Here is a 20,688-nt window from a genome sequence, read left to right as displayed (position 1 = left end):
GGGGCTGTAGGCTAGCCGGAGAGCGTGGAAACGGAGAGCTTTCAGTTATGGGTGGAGCGGGAAGGGATAGTCGGGTTGCTATGCTCCACCTGTCCCGCCCACAACTCACAGGGGAACTTCTGATAAACTCCTGCCGCTCTGCAGAAACTATGTCCTAGAAAACAACACAGATCTTTTTTCTTTTTGGCTAAACATGCCATAATCATAATTCAGAGTCCACTGGGAACTCTTTGAAAATAGATCAGAAGAGTATCGGAGAGGGTCCTAAAGCTTTTTCCATCAAAATCACTGCAGTGGAATCATTAAAGATTTTGTCAAAGCAAACTTTTATAATAATTGTTTGGATTTATCTGCGCTTTTCACCGTTTTACGTGCAAAATCAACACGTCAGTGGGTTTCTGTGGCTTCCATCATATGCTTTTTGCATGTATAATGTGACCTCTAGTAGTCAATGACCTCAGTACTGTAGTTTTATTTGTATCCTTCATAATTTTTCTTACTTCTTTGTTTTTCAATTTAAAAAGATTTTAAATTCAAAATTTAAAATCTCTTTTTCCATTAACGGTGAATTCAACAAATAAATATTAGTTTGATAGTTTTCGGAGAGTTATCATCAAGCTGCTTTGACATCTGCTTTATTCATTGCAAATAGTCGCTTTTCAAAATAAAAGATCTAAGAACATATTAATCTATGACAACGTTTTTAGTTTGTTTGATGTTTTTGAGGTTAGAAAAAATCCTTTAAAAACAGTTTTCTTTTTTTTTTTAAATCCGGTGGTATAAATCCATCGTTAAGAAACTGAATAAAAAACGTCTTAGGAGTTCAAACTCCATTATTGGGATTTGAGTGGGAACATTGTCATGACTGACGGTGCAGTAAGATGCTCTCATTCTGGCAGGTGGTTTGTTGGAAATGCTCAGACAACAAGGCGCCGCTTGAATACGACGGAAACAAGATGAACAAAGTTTGCAGAGACTGTTACAGCACTCTGACGGGCGAAAGGGTCACCGAAGACGGAAAGAAGGAAAGAAAAGGCATTTTGGAGGTTTGGGGCCATCTTACACTTTCAGTTAGTGAAGAACATCCGAATATTTGAGGATTTCTTGACTTTCTCTCTGTTACGGAGGGAGAAAATACAAACGGCAGGAATCCTCACTTCATAGACTTCTTTTCTTCTTGCACTGATTTGTTCTCCTCCTCCTTCAGATCGAGGCAGCTAAATTCACGGAGAGCAGCATCATCTGCGGCTTCTTGCAACACTCGGACAAAGGCAAGCTCTGGCAGAAGGTTTGGTGCGTCATCCCCGAGAAAGACAGCCTGGTGCTTTATCTCTACGGAGCGCCGCAGGTAGAGCAAAGAAGCAAAAGCCAGACTCCACCTGCTGCTGTCGATGCATTTGTCAGTGAAAATCTTGTCTTTTTCTCTCAGGACGTGAAGGCCCAGGGTTCCATCCCGCTGGTGGGATACTCGGTGGATGAAAGCAACCGGTCTACGGACCCCTCACACAGCTTCCACCTTTCCCAGTCCAAGTCTGTCCACTACTTTGCTGCAGAGAATGATGAAGCAAAGCAGCGCTGGCTGAAGGTGATTCGAGTGGCGGTAACCGGGGAAACGCCAGAACGGCCTCACGGCAATGACGCCAACGCTAACATGTCGGACGACAACGCGCAGGAAGCCGATGCCACATAGTGGGAGTGTCCTCTGCACCCAGAATGCTGTTGGAACAAACAAGACGGACCGGATTAGTTGTTGTGTGAACAAAAGAAAAAAACAACAACACACAATTTCCACTTAAATTTCCTTTTTTTTAGATGAAAGTGGAACAAACAGTGCTGGAAACTCTGCCCTTCCTTTATCTGGGTTGCTTTTGGGGATCCTTTCTGTGCTGGATTACTAACGGACATCTCTGGAGCAATCAACACTAGAGCAGAGAACTCCCAGAATGCATCAGCTTCCCTCCAACAGGCGTCATGAAAGAAATACGCCAACCCCGTGGTGCGGTTCGTGCCCACGGACCACCCACAGGGTTTTTACAGTGACATGCTGAGGCTGGGAGACGCAACGAAAAGGGCAATTCCTGCACACTTCTGCACAAAAAGACAGTCTTTCTTTTTTGTTTTTTAAGTAAACATTTGTGTATTATGTACAGAAACAAGCTTCATTTGTATGAAACAGTAAAAACATCTAAGGACGATATAAAGTATTTACAGTATTTCCTCCTCCATCCATGATGTAACCCTTGTGCAATCCTAGGCACTTTAACATTGGGAGTGGGGTCTAGATGACCCCACAAGACAGAAACCTTTTTTCTTCAATGATTTGTGATCTTTACTGGTGTCAATGGATTACATGAAATCCTCTCCACCTTTATCCACCTTAGGGATAACATCAATGTAAGGGTGGGGTCATATGGACCCCATAGGATAGCACAAGGGTTAAGAAAAAACGATGGTCTCATCTCTGCTCGCCTTTCCCTCATGCGTAGTCTGAAACAAATGCTGGATGACAAAACCTGGGATGCAGTTAGAGCATCTTAGTATGCGTCATTACAATAAAAACAGAGCGTTTTGGAAGTGAAGCTAAATGTTTTTTGTAAAAATTAAATACTATTTTTAGTGTCATTCCAGCTTTTCAGCTGTTTTCAGAATCCCAATCCAAGTAAACACAACCGTTTCTGTTTACTAAAATGGATGCATTGTTTTGCAGATCCATCAGCACACGTATCTTTAATCTGCTGAAGTTCCTGCAGTTAATCTGTATGAATCTACAGCACCATAGGTGTACAAGATGGTCAAAAACACACACCAACAACTATTCAACCACACATTTATTCAAATGTATGACTAAAAAGAAGTTTAAAAACATCACTATTGTGCAAATATTCATGGATCTTTGCAAAGCAGATGTTTGTACATTTATTTTGAAATCTTTTCTGATGTAAAGAATAATATTTGGTGGTTTTATCCATAGAATTAATCTTTTCTTGTTTTTGCTTTTAACATTGGGAGTTTCAGCCGTGCAGTCGGTCCTGCACAGAGCAAGCAAAGAAGCAAGCATCATCATCATCCAGCTGCAGAGCTTTTGTCCTCACATGAAAATGCAGCACAATCAGGCACGGCAAGTGTGAAGTTGTTTGTTATGCTGTAATTAATTTTATTATTTAAAGTAATTTATGGATGGGAGTTTGTGGACGTTAGTACGCGTCGGTCCCCTCGTCGTCATGCTGATCCTCGGCTCGCCCCCGTTCTCAGAAGATGATGAAACGTGTCAGAGCGGCCGCCAGCAGAAACTGTAAAAGGGGAAATGTGCCTCTGTGTTCCGGCGAGCGCCTTCATCTTCGTGCTCCTCTTCCTGGTTTCAACGCTTCAGTCCCGCCTCTCCTCTGAACTCTTCCAGAGCACAAAACCTCTGTAGGATCTGAATGTAAATCCAGAACTGTGTGTGTGCCCCCCCCCCCCCCCCCCCCCAAAGGTTTGATAATCTAAGCACTTTATGCTCTTAAAAAAAAGTGTTCCTTCAAAGACAATAAAACGATTCCATGTCGAAGCTCATCTGGTTCATTAACTGCACGTTGGACTGATTCTCGAAAATGTTTTTGATCACTTCTTCGTTTTTGATGCTGCTTTCGGAAGCGTCCTGTTTTGGTTCCTTGTTTTGCTTCACTTAAGGTTTTTCAGAACGAGAACAGACGTGCCAGGAAAGGACGGTTGAGTCACTGGTTGCTGTCAGAAGTGGTGGAGACTTTTCACACTTTGAAGTTTCTACGTCCAAAGATGCAGCTGAGACAGAAAACACCTAGTGTCAAGAACTGGAGGTCAAATATTTACATTGGGGGTCTGGAACCAATCTTTTATTTTGTTTGTTTTTTTATTGTTCCCACTGGTCTTTTAATTAGGATTATGCTGTTTTCAGCCAAATCGAGTTTCTGCAGAGCGGCAGGGGTTCATTTGAAATTCACTTCTGAGTTCACTTCTTTCACGTTTTCTCGCTAGCTTACAGTCCCTCACACCCCCAGCCTAATATTACAGCTGTAACAAAAGCAGTGAGTAATCTAGGAGCTTGGATGTATTGGATTGGAGTGGCATTTTTCTGTCTGCTCCTTAGTCACGATTACATTTTCTGTATATACATTTTACCCCTTGTGCTATCCAAGGCTCTTTAACGTTGGGAGTGGCGTCATCTAGACCCACTACACAGTGCCCTGAACCTTTTTTCTTCAATGATTTGTGATCTTCACTGGTGTCCATGGATTACATGAAATCCTCTCCACCTTTATCCACCTTAGGGATAACACATGTAAGGGTGGGATCATTTTGACCCCACAAAATAGCACAAGGGATATTACCAAAAGTATTGGCTCACCTGTCTTAACTCGTATATGGACTGAAGTGCCATCCTACTCCTAACCTATAGAGGTTAATACGATGTGGGATCCACCCTTTGCAGCCGTTACAGCTTCATCTCAAGGTTGAGAAATGTATGTTTATAAGAATTTTTGACCATTCTTCCAGAAACATATTGGTGAGGTCACACACTGAGAAGGCCTGGCTCTCAGTTTTTCCCCTTATTCATCCCAAAGGTGTTTTATGGGGTTCAGCTCAGGACTCTGCAGGCCATGTCTTTATGGACCTTGCTTTGTGCTCTGGTGCAGAGTAATGTTGGAAGAGGAAAGGGGGCCTGGTCCAAACTGTTCCCACAAGGTTGGGAGCATGGAACCGTCCAAAAATGTTTTGGTCTCCAGAAGCATTCAGAGTTCCTTTCAGTGGAATTAAGAGGCCAAGCCCAAGTTCCACAAAAGGTCTATGGAGTGGCACCGAAGAACCTTTTTCCAACTGCATCCACTGCTGTCACGTAAATGTGAGAATGGACCTTTGCTTCTGTGTTTGTGAAGCAATGCAACTGCAAGCTTAGAGCCTTGACTGATGAAAGGCTCTGCAGCCGTTACAAAAAATTCAAATTCATTTTATTTATAAAGCACCTTTCATGTCCAACAGACAGCTCAAGGTGCTTTCCATAAAAAAACAAACAAGAAAACCAATCCCCACACATGCAATAAAATTATTAAATAAGCCCCTCATAATAAAATACACAAAAAGCACAAGTAAAAGAAAAATGACAGAACTTAAGAAAAGAGAACCCAGAAGGCGCCGTCCGCCCTGTCCTCCTGTTGGCCGGGGTGTCAGCATCTATGCAGCGCAAGCACAACTCATCCCCAGCACCCCCCGCCCCAGAGACCCCCAACCCCCAGGCCCAGTGCACCCAACATGGGCACACCAGGCCCGTCCGCCCTGTCGAGCCGGAACAAGAGATGCCAGGGGACAAGCATGGCCAAAATCTCTTGGAGCCCGAACACTAACTGAGAAAACACTCGTAAACAGTCTGAAATGTAAAAGTAATAAAATAAAAAGTTAAAATATAAAGACAGGTAAAATATGAAAATATTAATTAAAATAAGATAAGATGATTTAGTGCATAAAAAGTCTAAAATATAAATTAGAATAAGTTAAGACATAAAAGGACTAAAAGGCATTAAACAAATAAATATGTGATAAATTAACATGTAAAATATAAGAGTAAAGATACCACATATAAGATCTAATTAAAAGCTGAGTTAAATAGATGAGTCTTTAGTTTCTTTTTAAAAACCTCAACAGTGGATCAGGCCCTCACATCCTCAGGCAGGCTGTTCCACAGACGAGGTCCGTAGTGTCTGAACGAGGCCTCGCCATGACAATGCATCACATCATGGATCAAATAGTTCACTACTGGTGAAAAATGAATGTGTTATGTTCTAAAAATGTATTTAAAATCAATTTCTTTTGTGAGCATGGAATGGAAGGGATAATAGCCAGCGAGGTGTCCATTATTAGAAAATAACAGAGGACGGGGAAGCAGGAACCTTTCGAAAGTCCATTTAATTCTTGATAACGGACACCTCTTTACCCTGCTTAACATGGTCCCTTACAAAAGGAATGAATGTTCAATGAATTAATTTATTTTCATTTTTTTTCTGTTTAAATCGCGTTTTCACAAAAAGTGGACTAATTGTTGCGTGGTGCGCCACGGATGCATGTTGCGCCATGTTGTCATGGTAACGGCTGAGCCAACCTCGACTTCAGCAGTAAAATAAAGCAATTATAAAAATAAAAAATAAAAACGCCCCTCTCACCCTCCGCGGGTGGTTTCTCCTCCAAGCTCAGGTCCTCTACCAGAAGCCTGGGAGCTTGAGGGTCCTGCGCAGTTTCTTAGCTGTTCCTAGCACTGCGCTTTTCTGGACAGAGAGGTCTGAGGTCTTTCCAGGTATCTGTTGTAGCCACTCCTCCAGCTTGGGGGTTACTGCCCCGAGTGCTCCAATTACCACAGGCACCACTGTCACCTTCACTTTCCATGCTTTCTCCAGTTCTTCTCTGAGTCCCTGGTATTTCTCCAGTTTCTCATGTTCCTTCTTCCTGATGTTTCCATCACTTGGCACTGCCACATCCACTACAACGGCTTTCCTCTGTTCTTTATCCACCACTGCAATGTCTGGTTGGTTCACCATTACCATCCTACCCGTCTGGATCTGGAAGTCCCACAGGATCTTTACCCTGTCATTCTCTACCACCTTCCCGTGCACCTGACCCCCACCACAGAAACGGGGACGGAGGTCAGAACCCAGCAGACCCCCGGCCGAGGAGTAGAAGGAACAGAGAAAGTGTAGAGCCAGACCCCCGGCCCCCGGCAGGGAACCCACCCCGCTCCGAGGCGCACCGGGCCCATACCCAAAGCCCCGACCACTCGAGACCTATGACGGCGCCCAGAAGAGAGGCACGCCATCGCCCGGGAGTCCTGAGAGGCCGGGGCACAGGCCGAGCCAAGCTAAACCCGCAGCTACACCCGGGGGATGAGACAGCACCCCCCCCCCCCCCCCCAAAGAGGAATGCATCCATCCATCTGTTTACATACTCTCCTGCTAGCTTACAGCCCCTCACACATCCAAGCTATCAAAAATGGCAGCGATATCGGACCCATCCAGTCGTGCACCTCAGACAAGGAAAATGAAAAACATTCAACAGCGTTTTGCTGGGAAAAACCTCGTATTGCCCCCCCTCACAAATAGCTGCTGCCAATAAAAAGTTCAGGCTGTGGAGGATCACCCAAATGACACCAAAAGATGAGTCAGCAAAGACAAATCTGAGATGGAAGGAGGAGGAATTCCTGGAATCCCCCCCCCCCCCCCCACAGAGCAGCGGGGCGTCCTTTGCCGATTCCCCGCTTTCCTCTTGGGCTAAATCCGGGTTTCCTCGTTCGTGTCTGTCGCCGCTCGCAGGCCTCGTGAACGCCTGTGACGTTTCACCTGCGCTGCTTTGATGGGGCTGATCCCGCACACAACTAGAGAAGTAACCATAGCAACAGGAGAAACACACGATCACACAAAAACCCCTGACCCGCTGCTTGTCCTGAAGTGGGCGGGGTCATGACGCTCCTGCGGTCATTCTTTCTCCATGTAAAAGAAAAGCTTCAGTCAGAACTTAAGGTTAATGCAAACACTGGTGTTCAGGTTACGGAGGGCAGTGCCCTGTCACGTGACTGCTGTGGCACTTTGGAAAAAAAACATGTTTTTTTTTTAACCATTACCTCATCCCAAACACGGAACAAAGACATCATTCATGACATCATAAGAGTAAACACCTATGATGTCATATGACTCATACTCATGATGTCATATGACTCATACTCATGATGTCATATGACTCAAACTCGTGATGTCATATGACTCTTATGATGTCATGAATGATGATATAACAGATCATGTATGTCATTTGACATCATTGCAGAGTCTTTAAATAGACCTCAGGAATGGAAGAATAGTCCATCTGACAGAAGCAGAGCAGAACTTTAGTGCAAGGGAACATTAAAGCCCAGACTTCTCAAAGTGACTACAAATCAGTGGAAAGATTTGATAAAACTGAAGAGAGAACATAAATTTCAGATGGATTCAGCAGACAGGTGTGAAGAAGAAATGCAGACAGTATCTCCAAATACCACACGCCTCAAAGAGGAAATCTCTCCTCCATCCACAGCACAGAGACTAAAAGAGATCATCCTGGAAAATAAACAGCTGAAACTTGAGACGAAGGTGTTGAGACAAGAAAACTGTCTTTTGAAAGAAGAACTGCAGAGCTTTCATAAGGAGGAGGTCCAGGAAGACCTGGAAATCAAGGACAGAACGGCCTGTGAGCTGCAGACTTTACAGCAGCAGACTGCAGCTCTCAAAAGGGATTTTAAGGAACTGAAGACGGCGACTAGGAAAATGGACGAAATGAGAGAAAATTATCCCGTAATGATGGCAGAAATCTATCGTTTAGAAGAACTCAAGCGTGAATTACAAACGGAGATCTCAATCCTGCAAAACCAATCAGGAAACGTTAAAAGCATGACGCCTCTGTACGAAGACCAAACGTCCCGGCTGAATTTACTGAGGACAGAAGCAGAGAGCCTCCAGCAAACGAAGAAAGCTTTAACCGATTCGCTTCAGCATCTCAAAGGTCTGGATTCTGAATGTGACCACATCCATGCAGAAACAAAGCAAACTGAGGACAGAAATGCAGACCTGTCCCTGGAAATTACACATCTGCGGGAGGAAATCCACGGCTTTGGCGACCTCCAGGAGAAATTCTGTGCTGTGAAGCACCTAAAAGCACAGGAAGACGCCGTCTTTTTGCAAGAGAAAACCAAAGAACTATTGTCTGAGCTCCACCATTTACAGCAGCAAAATGCAGGTATTGAGCAGCAGATTGAAAAACTGGACAAAAACATGGAAAAAAATGAGAAAATTAAGGAGAATTATGGCAAACTGTTAAAAAAGAAGCTCCACCATGAGAATTTAAAGGAAACTCTTGAAGGTCAGATCTCAGACTTGAGAGTTCAGGAAGATGATGCAAAACAGCTTCTCATTCAGTGTGACCAAGAGAAGGCAGAGGTAGATTTACTGGAAGAAGAAACGGGGAGACTCCAAAAGAAAAAGGCGGCTTTGATTGACTCCCTTCAAAGTCTAAAACATCTGGAAAGTGACTTCAACAATGTCAAAGCAGATATTGAGAAATCAAAGAAAACCAAAGCAGACCTCTCCCTGGAAGTTACACAACTGCTGGAGGAGATCCACGGCTTTGGTGACCTCCAGGAGAAACTCTGTGCTGTGAGGGAGGAACACCTAAAAGCACAGGAAGACGCCGTCTTTTTCCAAGAGAAAACCAAAGAACTAAGATCTGAGCTCCACCGCTTAAACCAGCAAAATGAAGTTATTGAGAAGGAGATTGGAAAACTGGAAAAAACAAAGGAAACAAATAGGAAACTGAAGGAAAGGTATAACAACCTGTGCCAAGAGAAGCTCCACTATGAGAAGCTAAAACAGATCTTTCAAGGTCAGATCTCAGATTTGAAAGTTCAGAAAGAAAAGACAGTCCAGCTTCTCATTCAGTATGACCAGGAGAAAATAGAGGCAGCTTTACTGCAAGAGGAAACAAAGAGACTCCAGGAAAGAAAGGCGACTTTGATGGATTCTTTTAAAAATCATAGGAATCTGAAAAGTGACTTCAACAACATCAAAGCTGAAAATGAGAAATCAAAGAAAAGCATAGCAGATCTCTCCCTGGAAGTTGTACAACTGCAGGAGGAAATCCACGGCTTTGACAATGTGCAGGAGGAACCTTCTACTGCAAAGAACAGACCAATCATTCTGCCTTCAATGTCCAATTCTGCTTCTTTCCAAGAGGAAAATGAGGCCCTCAACTGTGAATACAAGGACAATTCAGATGATGAAGTAGAGCCTGAACCAATAGAAGAAAAGGCATCCACTGAAGATCCAAGGTCTTTGGAAAACTCCTGTCATTCATCCTTCCAAAATGATTATGAGAGTGATAGCTTTGATGAATACACTTCAGACCAAGAAGAAAATTCAGAACCCAAGGACAGAATTGAAGATCCCGAATCTTTGGCAAAGTCCTCTCATTTCTCCTTTTATGTGGATTATGATGACAGTAGCTTTGATGGAGACATTTCAGACATAGAAGATTTGGAACCCGATAGAAGAGCATTGTCCCCTGAAAAGATGGAGGCTAATGAAAGTTCAGCTCGTTCTTCCTTTGAGAAGATAGAGGAGAACAGTAGCTTTGATGAAGGCACTTCTGCCCAAGAAGAAAACGTGAACAACATCAAAGCAGAAAATGAGAAATCAAAGAAAAGCATAGCAGATCTCTCCCTGGAAGTTACACAACTGCAGGAGGAAATCCACGGCTTTGACAATGTGCAGGAGGAACCTTCTATTGCAAAGAACAGGCCAATCATTCTGCCTTCAATGTCCAGAAAAGTCAACCAACAGATGCCAAGTTGGCTGAAACCATCTGAAAATCTTCAAGATGCTCACAGAGATGACCTGAACCAAGAAGAAAATTCAGAACCTGAGGACAGAATTGAAGATCCCGAATCTTTGGCAAACTCCTCTCATTTCTCCTTTTATGTGGATTATGATGACAGTAGCTTTGATGGAGACATTTTAGACATAGAAGATTTGGAACCCGATAGAACAGCATTGTCCCCTGAAAAGATGAAGGCTAATGAAAGTTCAGCTCGTTCTTCCTTTGAGAAGATAGAGGAGAACAGTAGCTTTGATGAAGGCACTTCTGCCCAAGAAGAAAACGTGAACAACGTCAAAGCAGAAAATGAAAAATCAAAGAAAAGCATAGCAGATCTCTCCCTGGAAGTTACACAACTGCAGGAGGAAATCCACGGCTTTGACAATGTGCAGGAGGAACCTTCTATTGCAAAGAACAGGCCAATCATTCTGCCTTCAATGTCCAGAAAAGTCAACCAACAGATGCCAAGTTGGCTGAAACCATCTGAAAATCTTCAAGATGCTCACAGAGATGACCTGAACCAAGAAGAAAATTCAGAACCTGAGGACAGAATTGAAGATCCCAAATCTTTGGCAAACTCCTCTCATTTCTCCTTTTATGTGGATTATGATGACAGTAGCTTTGATGGAGACATTTTAGACATAGAAGATTTGGAACCCGATAAACGAGCATTGTCCCCTGAAAAGATGAAGGCTAATGAAAGTTCAGCTTGTTCTTCCTTTGAGAAGATAGAGGAGAACGTAGGTTTTGATGACTTTCAAGAGACCTTAGACAATGAAGAGGAGACTGAACCAAGGAAAGGATCCGTGGAAGATACCAAGATGGTTCCAAATGCTTTTTGTTCTTTGTCTGAGAGGCACGAGGTTCTCGGTTTAAAAGAAGACTTGGTCACTTCAGATGATAAAGACGAGTCTGAACCTAAAAAGGAAGATGTGGCCATCACAGATGACAGCATTTTTAAAGTCCAGGGACTTTGGGCTCCAAAGAGAGGATCTTCCCTTCTTCCTCCAATATCCAACACGGCCACCAAAAAAGCCAAACCAAAGAAAGAAAAAGGATCAAAAAAAAAGAACAAGACTTCTTAGAAGCTTTTCATTTAGGGTTGGGTTGGTAGTAGTTTTAGGGTTGGATTGATAGTAGGTTTAGGGTTGGGTTGGTAGTAGTTTTAGGGTTGGATTGATAGTAGGTTTAGGGTTGGGTTGGTAGTAGTTTTACGTTTGTTAGTAGTAGTTTTACGGTTGGGTTAGTAGTAGGTTTACGGTTGGGTTGGTAGTAGGTTTACGGTTGGGGTTTGGGTAATATTCTCTGTTTTTACTTTATGTATTTTAGTCTTTCACTTTTTTGTTTTATCTCTTTGTGTGTGTTTTATAACTTTTCAGTTTTTTATTTTGCTTTTAAAATTGGAAATTGTTTTTTATGTGAAGCACTTTGACCTACGTCAGTCAGAAAAGTGCTAAATTAGCATTTTCAAAATGTTCAGTTTGTTTTTTTTAGTTGTGTAACATTTTTACTCATCCCACAGACAGAAATGCACAGACTTTTTTGTGTTGTTCTTACACAAAGTTGTTTGATGTCACTTTCTCGTTCCTGAAACAGTTTTTGTTTCTTCTGTGGAGGTATATATATTTTATCTTTATACTGTATTTTTATTTTATTTCAACCCATTTAAAAAATGAATTTTAGGTTTTATTTATATGTTGTGAATTGTCAAAGCAAAGAAACCGGTCTGTAGTTAGTGAACATTTGGTCAGAAACTAAAAAAACGGGCGGCACGCTGATGTGTTGGTCATTTGTTACCTCACATTCTCGTGCTTGTGTGGGTTTTCTCTGAGAGCTTCAGTTCCCCCCACCTGATCCAAAACTCAACTTAGGAATTTCACTGAAACTGCAAAAGCAATGATTGGTCTGTAGTCTCTAAAAGCTTTTCTGTTGTTGGCTATCAGATGAACGGCTGTATTTGGTCGTTTGCGGTCGTCTTCACATTTGGGGTCATTTGGGTTTAGAAGATTTTCATAAGTAGCAGTAACACTGTTTTGAAACCGCACATTGATCACAGCCCACTTTATTTTAGAACCCCATAACAATTCTGGTCATGTCAAAGTCACAAATTAAAATCTAAGAAACCAAAAAAAAACAATCCAAAATGTAAAAGTACTTCAAATCGGTAGAATTCCATTAATTCTAAACATCAGACTCAACAATTCACGTCAACCGTCCTCAAAACGGCTGCTGACTGTTGGGTTGGAACAGAACACAGTTACCAGTAGAACATATTTCAGTTAAAGTCATTAGTCCAGTGGCGGTTTTTCACTAACTTACTCCCCAGGCGAGTAAACCCCCCCTCCAGCACACATACAAATTTGACGACATCCTTTTCAAATAAATCAAACTTTATTTTATTTTTTTTTTAAAGCGCTTCTCATACACTGCACAACTTGTAGTGCTTTAACATTAAAAAAAACAACACAATATTACAATAAAAATAAAAAAACACCCCTCACCTTCCCCACTCCCCTCCATTAAAACATACGACCCTTGACCCCCACACACAATGAATTCAGATAAAAGTAACTGCTAAAAGAAACTCCACGCTTGGCTCTGCTGTGATGTAGGAATCTCCTCATACCAGGAGCAGCTCAGCCATAGAAGCATTGCCGCAGTGCCCCCCCCCCACCCCCCACCCACACACACACACACACTCACACACTGGGATGGCAAAGGGGTCCAGTTCACAGCCTTAAGGCTGCAGTGTTAAACTCCAGCCGCCCCAGCAAGGGCAACAACTGCGGCAAAAACCACCAACCAAACCAGCAAACCCTGACAAAAGATCCCCACAAAAAAACCCACTAAAATTAAAGACATAAGATGAATATAAGAACATCAAATTGAGAATAAGACTAAATGCATACAATGATAAATACATAAAATAATATATACTAAAACTAACAGAATAAAAAAAGCAGATAAGATCAACTAAAAGCCAGATTGCAAAAGTGGGTCTTGAGCCTCTTCTTAAAAACCTCTACAGTCTCTGCGGCCCCGAGGTTCTCCAGCAGGCGGTTCCACAGGCGAGGACCGTGATGGTGGAACAAAGCCTCCCCATAAGTTTTGGTCCTCACCTTAAAACAACAAATCAAATCAAATCAACTTTATTTATAATGCACTTTTACAACAACACATGTCACTCAAAGTGCTGTTCATAAAATACAATAAAATTTAAAAACAAGATGACAAGATAAACAGTGCCAACCCCCCCCCCCCCCCCCCCCCCCCCCCCAAACACACACACACAGACACACGTACGCACATCATGATAGAAAAGTGCTAAAATGATGGAATGTAGAGACCTGGCTTCCTCCTGAAGTGGGGAAACGATGTTTTGGGGACATGTCCACATCAGTGACCCCCCACCCGAGTTCAGAGAGTACACTACCACAGAACCCCCCAGATCCGATCAAAAGAGTCAGACCCATTGCAGCGACCCCGTTCACTGAGAAGGGTCAGTCACCGATGTGGAGGATCCTTCAGAGGAAAACACTGGAGTTACAAATAAAATGGAAAAGGAATAAAATTAAGATTAAAATATATTTAAAACATGAACAAGAAACAAATAATTACATAAACCTTAATAGACTTATGAAATGGTAAGTGACTAAAAATTTTTAAAATAAATACAAATAAATAAATACATGTATATACATACACATAAAAAACTATTAAAAAGAGAAAATAAATAATTAAAATATCAAGTAAATTCCTAAAATTCAACTAAAAGCTAAATTAAAAGGTCTTAAGCCTTCCTTTAAAAACATGAACTGTCTCTGCAGCCCTGAGGCTCTCTGGGAGGCTGTTCCACAGGCGAGGTCCGTAAAAACGGAATGAGGCCTCGCCGTATGTTTTTGTTTTAACTTTTGGGATGACCAAAAGGCCTGTATCAGAAGACCTCAGGGTCCGCGAGGGCTCATACTTTATAATCATGTCAGATAAATATGAAGGCCCGAGACCATAAAAACATTTATAAACCCATAAAAGAACTTTAAAATCAACCCTGAAACGCACAGGGAGCCAATGCAACTATTTTAAAATGGGTGTAATGTGTTCCCGCCCCCTGGTCCTCCTCAATACACGTGTTGCTGAATTATGCAGCAGTTGAAGGTTTGTTACAAGAAGTCCAGCACCGGAGGACCTCAGGGTCTCTGAGGGCTCATAGTTTAAAAGAATAGAATTTAAATAAGAAGGCCCAAGACCATTAAAACATTTAGAAACCATTAAAAGAATCGGAAAAATCTATTCTGAATTCTGAATCTATTCTTGTGTTCCCTATCTGTATTTGCCCATTTTACACAAAAAAAATGCATGAATTTTGTAAACTTTTATTACAGGGGGTTCAAACTCAGTTGCACAGGGGCCTAAATCCAAAACGCGCTTTAGGTTCCGGGTTGAACAAGATCAACATTCATTAAATTCATACTATTGTGTATTTTATTTATGTAATTCTTTTCCTTTTTTTTCTTTTCTTTTCCTTCCGCCACTCATCTTCTGTTACTTTTATGCTTGTCTAAAATCCTGGACCCCTAATAATAAGCAGCTGCTTCGGGGGTGTCCAATTTTTCCACATTCTGTATTGTGAGGGGGTTTGTTGTTTTTGACACATTGTGGAAAAAGAAACTAACTAACTAACTAAACACACAAGAGCTAAACTTTGAAACCTCTTTAACCTTTAAAACTGAACTTTTTGAACATAAATAAGAATAAATACAGTCATGCATATTAATCCAAAATAAATCAAGTTAAACCTTAAACAATGTATAATATTTTGCTCTCCATAAAGATATATTCAGTCAAAATTATACAAATATGAACATGCTGCAGAACAAAACAAACAAAGCCTGGAAATATTAATAATTAGAAAGAACCAATCAAATCATTCCGTCTTCTTTGCTCTTTTGACATTTTGTTAGAGCTGGACGCCTGCATCATTTTTAGCAAAAAGTTCATTTCTTGGTGTGTGTCTTTGTGAAACAGATCAGAAAAAACCTGCTATTGTGAATATCATTTTTAGGTCTTAGAAAACATTAAAAACTATGTATACAGTTTTTGGTAGAACTGTTCAAAGACGGTGTTAATTTCACCAGATGATGTCACCAGTCTATCATTCTTTTTTATTGCTGTGATGACGTTTTGATTGTCCAGCTGTTTGAGTTGTCTAGCAAGTAGCTTTCCCGTCTTTTCACCCTTCTCATAGAAGTTTGTTCTAAGCCGAAAAAGTGCATATTCCGCCTTTTTGTTATATGTTTCATGGAGGTTAAATTTCAGTTTACAAATTTCTTTAAATGTACTTTCATTATAGTTTTGTGCTAGCTGTTTTTCCCATTCCTTTATTTGATTTTCCAGTATTTTTATTTTCTCCCTGCTCTCTCTTGCTTTTTTAGAGCTATAGCCCAGACATTTTCCTCTCATGAATGCCTTGAGAGCATCCCATACCGTGGCCAGTCTGTCGGTTGACCCAATATTTATATCTAAAAAACATTTGATTTCCTCTTTTAATGATGCTACAAACTGTTCATCACGCAGGATACCCAAGTTTAGTCTCCATCTACCACGCTTAATTTTACCCATTTGAAATTGAATGTGTAGTTCCACTGGTGCATGATCAGTGAGAGCAATAACACCTATTTCACAATTAGTAACTAGTTCAGTGCTAGAGTTTGAGATAAGAAAATAATCAATTCGGGAATAAGATTTGTGGGAATGTGAGTAGAATGTATATTCCCTTTCCGAGGGGTGCACAAGTCTCCAGATATCTACCAACCCAATTTCCTCCTTAAGGGAATTTAATGCTAACCCTTTTCTGGTGTTGAACTTAACATTGTTAGTACTTTTATCTAGAAAATCATCAGGCACCTGGTTAAAGTCCCCACCTATCAATATATGTCCTTCTAAATTACTCAGCATCTTACTAATCTTGTAAATAAAGTCAGGTTCATCCCCATTTGGGGCATATACATTCACCAAGACAACCTTAATTCCATTAATAAGGGCCTGAATGCATAGCAGTCGTCCATCATCATCCTGAAGCTGCTTTAGAAATACAAAGTTAAGTTTTTTGTTGATAAGTGTCATCACACCACGGCTTTTACTCGACACGGAGTTGTGAAACACTTTGCCAACCCAGTCTCTTCTCATTTTTAAGGCTTCCTTATCTTTTCCAAAATGCGTTTCTTGGATAAATGCAACATCAGTACCATGAGATTTGAGGTAACTGAGAACTTTTTTCCTTTTAATCGGTGTGCTGCAGCCATTTATATTCCAAGACACCAGGTTTATATCCATATTACCCATTGTTATAGAATTTCAGAATCAGCTTCTCGTTTAACGTGACCTAGAATCCAATGACATTTTAGAACAAATACACATGCAACATAAACAACTTCCTCACTGTTTGAAAATTTCCCATAATTAACAAAAATATAAAAACGAAAACTTAAACACTGCACTAAAACAGAACATGGCAGTGTAGTAACTCTCCAACCAAGTGTAGACTTTATTTTGGTCCGTGTGGGTTCTGAAGACTCTACCTGTCCTCCACCTGTCTTCTGGATGTAGCCACGCCTCGATGCCCCCCCTCCCCGTCATGTGTGAAAATCTTCCTCTCTCCCCTCTTCTTGCATTACTCCGTCTCCACGGCCATGTTTTCTTTAACAAAGTTTTCAGCTTCCTTCGCATCTGTGAAGCTCATGCGTTCCTGCTTCCATGTAAATCTGAGGGTTGCTGGATGTGCCAGTGTGTGTTTCACCTGGCGTTGCCACAACAGCTTCATCACTGGGGAAAACTGCTTCCGCTGAGCCACACGCTCCTTGGTCAGGTCTTCAAAAAATGACAGCTTACAGTTTTCCCACAATATGCCTCTTTTCTTCTTGGCAGCCATGAGGACTTTCTGCCGGGCTGTAAATCGCAGAAATCTCACCAGTATGATGCGTGGAGGTTGGTTAGGTCCTGGACGCGGTCCCGGGCTTCTGTAGCAGCTTTCAATCTCGTATTCCACTCCATCCAGCCCGAGGCCGTCGGAGATTAACTTCCTAATGTAATCACATAGAGCGCCGTTTCCTTCCATTCCTTCTTTCAGTCCCACCAATCTTATATTCTTCTGCCGATGTCTGTTTTCTTGATCATCCGCACGAGCCCAAAGTAGATCAAGCTTCTTAGCTAGCAGCTTCTTGTCTTTAGCCACATTAGCAACTTGGTCCTCCATGTCCGAAATGCGGTTCTCGGCTCCAGTTAGCCGTAGTTGGATTGCACTTACGGCGTTCTTTAACTCTGTCGTGTCAGACTTAATAAGCGAAACATCACTTGCCACCACGTTCAGTGTAGCTCCCACTTTAGTAATTTCTGCAAGCAGGTCGCTTATTTCGGTCCTCTGGCCTTCATGTTGATTAGCAGAGCTAGCTTCGCCAGTAGAAACAGTCGGGAGGCGCGTTTGTATACTTCGTTTTTTCTGACTCATGGCGATGTTTCGGCTGGGAGAGGAAAAAAATCTTGTATCTTAACAAGTTTAGCTGCGTTTAAATCATGCAGACGGGAAGAGTTTCGTAATTTGACGTGTAAAAATTAAGACGGGGTACGGAGCTCATCTACTATGCAGCCACCTCCTGGCACCTCATCACGTGACTCCGAAAACATTAAAAACTAAATCATAAAACTCATCACTAGGATTACTCCTAAAACATTTATTATTTTCCTAATTTTGTGCAACAGCAACAGTAGAAATCTTCCAAAAAAACAGCAATACATTTATAAACAAATGATCTATTTGTGGCAACATGAGCGGTTAAGGCACTCTAATAAAATGGGAGCTCAAACCAAGTGGAGGCACGGTTCCAAAATGAAAAGAGGTTATAAATAGTGTAAAAAGACAGAATTAATAAAAAAACAAACTATTGGGACCTCCAGCCCACCTGGAAACAGAGCAGGGCCTTATTCCAGAAAGCAGGTTATGCTAGCTCCCACGGTAAGTTTGAGGCTAAGGAAGTGGATAACCTCAGCTGTCGGTTCCAAAAAAGGAGGTATGTTTCAGGGTAGGTCAGGTTGCCATAGCAACTCATGCTTTGAACATAACCTGGTCTGGAGCAGGTTTAGTTGAAGGTTAGTTTGTTTCAGAGAGGTGAAGCAGCATGGCGTGTCCATTTGAAGATGATTTAGTGCAGTGTTTTTCAACCAGTGTGCCGCGGCACACTAGTGTGCCGTGGGAGATGGTCAAGTGTGCCGTGGAAAATTGCCCTCATTAACTGATCTAAAAGCAATTACCATCTCCAGGAAATCAGCTCTTTGTTCATCCAAACAGGTCCTGATAAAACACTGAGTAGTTAGGAATATAAACGATCATAAAATACTTTTTTCTTTGTGTTTATTTGATTCTATTAAAGACATTTTGATAAGAATGACGGTAACGCGAAATAGCTGCAGCTATAACTGTGTAAGGAAAAGTCCCGCAGCTTTTACTGTCTCCACGACTCCACCAATCATTCTTGAAGGCTTAATCACATGTCATCAGTCTGACCAATCAGAAGTGGTTAAAGTCTCCACTTCCTTGTTCCAATTTAGCTCATAACTCAGTCAGTTCCGACAAAAACACCGGCTAAAGCTCGTCTTTAGCGGTGTAACTTTCCACAGAATCCGGTATCAGACCGTGGAACAAGTGAACAAAACCATGAAGCTCAGAGACGCGAGTCTTTCTGCCGTTTTCTCGCAGTTTTTACACTACATCTCCCATGATGCATTGGCTTAAAGGGACAGCGTCTTGAAAACACAACGAACATACAGCTTGTATGTAACTTAACTTTTATTACATCTTTTAGAAAAACATCTGCAACTTCCTGCTTTTTCTGCCACAATTATCACAAAAATGCACGTCAGATTGCCGGGGGGGGGGGGGGGGGGGGGCTGTAGATCAAAACAGACTATGAGTTTCTGCTTTTTTTTTTTTTGGGGGGGATGCTGGTGTGCCGCGGGATTTTTGTCGAGGTTAAAGTGTGCCGTGGCTCAAAAAAGGTTGAAAAACACTGATTTAGTGGATGAAGAAGCTCAGATAATACTTTTTCCACCATGAGAGGATGATAAGACCACATATGGATGTTGGAAAGATAAACTTTTTAACTTTGATCTAACTTAATTATTTGCGTCAGATAAGACAAATCATTTTTGGAGTTCAGTCAACTTTAAAATAACACATAGTTATCAGACAGTTATTTTACTTTAATGCAAATTTATTCAATTAAGTAGGTGTAACTCTGGTGCTGCTGTTAGATTGACAATAATTGACACTTACTTGAGAGAGGCCGATCTGAAATGGGAGGACTGTGGGAAGGTTTTATCCAGGGTCTTTGAACTGCGGGATGAGATCTGCATCTTTTTGGAGGAGGAGAAAAATGAACTTGCCCACAAGTTTAACAACAAGTTCCTCATGAAACTTGCGTACCTCAGTGACATGTTTCAAAAACTCAATGAGCTAAATCTGCAGATGCAGGGCAGTAACACACACCCTCCACATCTGGCAGATAAAATCACATCATTCACAAGAAAGCTTGAGATGTGGGAGCAGCGAGTTACAGAGGGAGATATAGACTCGTTTGAGAACCTGATGTCATTCATTGAGGTCAACAAGCTGCACAGTGATCCCATGCATGAAAGCTCACATCTCTGCCCTCCAAAAGCATTTCCAGAGGTACTTCCCAGTGCAGGATCCTACACAATATGACTGGATCTGAGACCCTTTCAGTGCAACACCACCTGCTGAATTCAGAACTACAGAGAATGAACAGTTCATTGATGTCACCTCTGATTCAACAATGAGGCTGGAGTTTAAGTCTAAGACACTAGCTGCATTTTGGATTGGAGTGGAGAAAGATTTCCCACTGCTTGGTAAAAGAGCTCTGGCCACACTCCTTCCATTTGCCACGTCTTACCTATGTGAGATCGGTTTTTCTCACATAGGTAAACTGAGTTTGAGACCCCTGCACTAGACAGTGCGCTGAACCTTTATTGACAATGATTTGTGATCTTCACTGGTGTCCATGGATTACATGAAATCCTCTTCACCTTTATCCACCTTTGTCATGGTAGGGAGAACACGTCAATGGAAGTGGGGGGGGGGGGGGTGTCATAGGAGAGCAGAAGGGTTAAAGAAGCCAGCGCAGTGAACATTAGGGCTATGTGACCGGAACTTCCTTTTGTACATTATCACTTTTTAATCGACACCAAGCAGCCAATCAGAATGAATAGTTTACCTCCATCATG

The 20,688-nt window shown here is 41.8% G+C and overlaps 1 protein-coding gene and 1 long non-coding RNA gene across 8 annotated transcripts in view; one reads left to right on the top strand and one right to left on the bottom strand.

Annotated features, from left to right (window-relative positions):
* Window positions 1-3,547, top strand: part of fgd4a (FYVE, RhoGEF and PH domain containing 4a) — a 49,528-nt gene extending 45,981 nt beyond the window's left edge. For all 7 annotated transcript variants that reach the window (XM_011476504.4, XM_011476505.4, XM_011476507.3 and 4 more), the window contains 3 exons: window positions 900-1,046; window positions 1,208-1,348; window positions 1,430-3,547. In XM_011476504.4, the coding sequence (XP_011474806.1) occupies window positions 900-1,046; window positions 1,208-1,348; window positions 1,430-1,690 (549 nt within the window). In that variant the 3' untranslated portion in view covers window positions 1,691-3,547. The remainder of the gene's footprint in view (window positions 1-899; window positions 1,047-1,207; window positions 1,349-1,429) is intronic.
* A 9,220-nt stretch (window positions 3,548-12,767) lies between these two features.
* Window positions 12,768-18,067, bottom strand: LOC111947549 (uncharacterized). The gene is made up of 2 exons (XR_002873430.2): window positions 16,974-18,067; window positions 12,768-13,514 (listed from the first exon to the last, which is right to left on the bottom strand). It is a non-coding gene; the product is annotated as an uncharacterized LOC111947549 (long non-coding RNA).
* Window positions 18,068-20,688: the final 2,621 nt, after the last annotated feature.

Source organism: Oryzias latipes, chromosome 6 (genome assembly GCF_053564925.1).
Source record: "Oryzias latipes strain Hd-rR chromosome 6, Olatipes_Hd-rR_3.1".
Classification (NCBI taxonomy): domain Eukaryota; kingdom Metazoa; phylum Chordata; class Actinopteri; order Beloniformes; family Adrianichthyidae; genus Oryzias; species Oryzias latipes.
Note: the sequence above shows the minus strand (reverse complement) of the source record. Positions and strands in the feature narration are given on the sequence as shown.